Below are 4365 nucleotides of genomic sequence, written 5' to 3' on the forward strand. Positions count from 1 at the left end.
GGATCCTCTCTTGGGAGCCACAGGGAGAGAGGAAGGAGAAGGCGCCAGAGAAGGCGCATGGCGGGATGCTCGAGGCACAGCAGGAGTACCCGCTGCAGGATGGGGGGAGCTGGAGCCCCTGGCTGCGCTGGTGGATGTGCTCCCCATCCCAATGTCCCTCTCCCTGGGCACCACCGGGGCGTAGGGGGCTGCCGCCATGTCCCAGCATCCCCATCACGCCTGCCAGTGCCAGCGAGGATGCCGGTCCCACGTCCTTGGCTGCAGCGAGGATCGGAGCATCCCTGGGCTGTGCCACCAGCGAAGGTGCTGGCGACCGGCCGTGGCGTTGCGCCGCCCCTTCCCACCCGCCGGCCGTCCCGCTGCCGGGGGGTGCGGGCAGGGGCGCGGGGCTCACATGATGGTGCAGGAAGACAGCGGGTTTCGGATGTGGCAGGTGCAGGCAGCCCCGCAGTACTGGCGAAAGGTCTGGTAGCAGCTGCGGTCGGTGTCGCTGCTCCACTGGACGGGGTTGGCGGCCAGGGCCTCGGCCGGCAGTCTGTTGAGGATACTGGTGTTGACGGCCAGCGCCGCCAGCCCGTAATCGGTGAAGAGGACGGTCTCCCGCTTGCAGGTGGGGCAGGAGATGAACTTGTACTTGGGGCAGGACTCGTAGAGGATCTGCAGGCACTCCTCACACACCGAGTGCAGGCAGGAGAGGATGCGGGGCCGCTTGTTGGTGAAGTTGTACATGTGGCCGCAGGTGGGGCACTCGAGGGGCTCGCAGGGCGTTGAGGGGTGCAGCACGTACTGGTTGACGATCACCTCATCCGACGGCGGCTGCCGGTGGTAGCAGACCTCCGAGCTGCCCTTCCGCTGGCTCTGGTACCCGCGCTCTCGCCGCGGCAGAGGGGGAGTCCGGGGCAGCGGCAGGGGGCCCGGGGTGGCATCCAGGGTGGGGATGTCCCCACACGCCTGGTTGACGATGATCTCGGACTCGGAGGGCCACGCGCGCTTGGCCACGAGGGGTGGCTCACGGCGCGGGGCCGGCGCGTAGCGCGGCTGCGAAGCCTGCAGCTCCGAAAACTTCTCCGGGTGAATGATTTTCATCGCCTCCATTTTAATGATGACCTGTTGCCCTTTCAGACAAGACATGAGTATCGTTTTCACATTACTGTCCACTGCTCTGGGGTCTCTGAGGGACGCCTGCATGAGGCTAAAACATGCTGGCAGTCTGCTGAGCTTTCAATCTCGGTCTGGCTGCGGAGCAGGAGCATGGGGAGCAGCCGCTGGCCCGGGAGAGCATCCTGGGGAGACGGGGCAGCGCCAGCGGGCCCCGCAACCCTCTTCTCCAGCCAGCCCCAAGGGTGCCGAGCACGAGGCTGGGGTGGGCAGGGGAAGGCAGGGCTCACAGTGGCATCCTGCCTGCCTTGGAGGATGCTCTTGGGCGGGCGATCAAAGTGTCGGCTCCCCGCAGCGCCTCGCCAGGACGTTAACGTGACATTGGCCGTCACTTGGCAGCCCCCCCTTCGCCTTCGCTGGCACTTCCCACACTGGATCAGCTGCTGTTGGGAACAGTAAATTTGGAACCCTGGTTCCAGGTGCTGCCCAGGACAGGTGAGTCCGGGGGGGGTCTCACAGGAGCCAGGGGCAGCCCCCACCTCGCCCTGGCCCCTGCCTCCGCCCAGCCTTTATTCCTGTTTACACGCCGTGGGATCCTCGTGGCGCTGAAGAATGTGTTTGCAAATTCCTTTGCTCTGACTTCCCGGCTCTCCCACTTGCCGTCACCAGCAGCTACCGCGGGGCAGGGGCTCAGGGAGCATCCCGCGCCGGAGGGCAGCTCACCTTGGCTGCTGCTGGGGCTGCCACACGCCTCGTCCCCTCCGTCCCCGGCACCTCTGTCCCCAGCTCAGCTTCGTGCTCGCTGGAAATGAAAAGCGAGAGGGGGTTGGATTCAAGGCTCTTCAGAGATCTATCGGCTGCCAGCGCTCCCTCAGGATGCGTGCCCGCCTGCATCCCAGCAATTTGGCAATTGAGCCCTGCAGGTCCTGTCCATCCGCCCGCCTGCTTGGGCCTGCGCAAGTGGGAGCAGGAAGGTATTTCCCCCCAGGCATCTCCTTGGCGGCCCCAAGCGTGGGGTCCCAGGTCCCCCCCTTTGCCCTGGGGGCCAGGAAGGCAGGTTCCCCTGTGCCCCACTGGGACATAGGTTCCCTCCCGGGGTGGCTCCCGCACCAGCCTGCCTCTGCTCAGGGTTTTCTCTCACGTTTAGCCCCTCCTCTGCTCGTTGGATCTATTTTTACCTCCATTGCTTGCTCCTGATCTGTCCCTGCTTATTATCCCTCCCTCCAGCTTCCTCTCCCCCTTCCCAGCTCCCTGCCCTTGTCCCGGGGCTTCTGGAGAGGACGGGCCATGTTTGGGGGCAGGAGATGGGGGGCAGGCAGCCAGCCCATGGCCATTTTCTCCCTCAGCAGCCCTGGCGACAGCCTGTCTTTCCTCCGAGAAGGGCGAAGGCGCTCTCCTCCATCACGCTGCAAATCCTGTTAGAGGGATGCCTGCTCCCGCCGAGCGCTGCCAGGCCTGACGGAGGGGGCCCGAGGGGGCCATCTGGTTGCGGCAGCAGCCCTGGGGACGGTGAGAGGCCGGGAGAGGGGTTCAGCCCTGGATGCCCGAGAGCCCTGGGGGCCTGGATCCCTGCCCGACCCCAGTGGGGGTGTCCCCGGCGGCCATGCCCTGGCGGCACTGGGGTCCTGCGAGCATCCTGCAATGCCTGCCCTGGGGAGGGAGGCCTCGCGTCCTGCATCCCCCACCACGGGCCCACATCCTGCACCCAGCACCCCACAAGCGGCCTATATTCCCACCCCCACGCACGTGCAGCGGCCGCCATGGGGGCTCTCTGCCCACCGGTCTCGCGCAGACACTCACCCGCAGCGTGCCGACGGGCGCGGTGATCCCTGTGGCCCGGCAGCCGCCACGCACAGCCGCTGCTTTTCCACGCTCACGCGTCACACCCCTTCATGCAGAGCCTTGGCGCAGCACCCCGCCGTTCCCCGCATCCCCATCACCCCTGGGGTGACAGAGCCCTCCCCAGCACCCCCCACGGCACACAGCATCCACCCCCCAATGATCTCCCACCGCAAGCCCCAGCCCCCTGCGCCCCTGCCCCACACGCTGGCACTCTCACAGCCCAGCGGTGCACGCACACCCGCACACCCGCACACCGCGCACCCGCACGTCCTCACGCCCGCGCCTGCGCGCCCGCAGGGGGATGCCCCCGGGCAGCCCGGCCAGAGGGAGGGCCGCTGCCGGTCCTTACCTGCGCGTTATCCCGGTGCGGCCGTGTCCCCAGGTTAGCCTCCAGACCCCCGCTCCGTCCCCGGTAGAGGCCGGGAGGCCCGGGCGGCTAGAGGTTATCTGAAAGGCAGAGGGTTGCGGGCGCTGCCCGTGCCGAGGGCCGGCTCCCCGAAGATGCCGGCGGGTCTCCACCGCCGCTCCCGGCCGGGCCGCGGCTCCCGGTCCCGCTTCCCGCGGCCCCGCCGCCGCCGCCGGGCGGGTGCCGGGCACAAAGGCAGGGCGGGCGGCGCCGGGTCCCGCCGGCTCCGCGGGTCCAGCTGCCGGGGAGGCGACCGGTGCCGGTGCCGCCGGAGGCACCGTCCGCCCCTCCGCTCCGCGCGGAGCTGATGCAACCCCGCCCGGCTGGATGCGGGGGGCCGCAGCTTGGGCACCCCGCTCGCCCCGCGCCGGCAGGTGCAGGCAGGCGGGCGGGCCCCGTCCCCGCTGTCCCGCGGGGCTCGGCGGGCGCGGGCGCTGCCTGCGCGCTCCCGCCCGCTGCCGCCCGGCGCCCGCAGTGCCGCCGCAGTGGTGCAGCCGCCGCACGCTCCCCGCGCTCAGCAGCGCCGGGGCCCGCCGGCCGCAGCGCCCGCCGCCCCGCACACACCCCCCGCCCCGCACACACCCCCCTGCCCCGCACCCACACCCCCGCCCCGCACACACCCCCCTCGCCCCGCACACACCCCCTGTCCCGCACACCCCATCCGTCCCGTATCCCCCCGCCCCGCACGCCGCGCGGCGGCCCCGCTCCTTCTCCAGGCCCCAAGCCCAGGCTGGGCCCTGCGGGGGTTTCGGAGGGGCCTGCAGTGACTCAGCAGTCGCCGCTGGAAATGGCTCCGCGCCGGCGGGGAGTGGGCGACGCTGCGCCGGGGGCAGCAGTTTTGGGGCCGGCACCAGGGAGCCTGTGGCAGCGGGGAGAGGGGCCCCGGCCAGCAGGCCCCGCAGCTTTCGGGGCTGGGGAAGGGTCTTAACGCCAGTAATGTCCCCTCCCACCACCACTTCTTCCCACTGCTGAATCAGAGCCGTGCACCGCTCCATGTCCCAAGGGACCCCTGCCCCACT

The 4365-nt window shown here is 70.0% G+C and overlaps 1 protein-coding gene across 1 annotated transcript; it reads right to left on the reverse strand.

Moving 5' to 3' along the window:
* Window positions 1-324: 324 nt before the first annotated feature.
* RNF208 (ring finger protein 208) lies at window positions 325-1188 on the reverse strand (the record flags this gene model as incomplete). Its single annotated transcript, XM_082009045.1, has 1 exon — window positions 325-1188. One exon carries the CDS (start codon window positions 1186-1188, stop codon window positions 391-393), a length of 798 nt encoding a protein of 265 aa, XP_081865171.1. The 3' UTR covers window positions 325-390.
* Window positions 1189-4365: the final 3177 nt, after the last annotated feature.

This window comes from Phaethon aethereus (assembly GCF_964289735.1).
Source record: "Phaethon aethereus genome assembly, chromosome: 20".
Lineage (NCBI taxonomy): Eukaryota > Metazoa > Chordata > Aves > Phaethontiformes > Phaethontidae > Phaethon > Phaethon aethereus.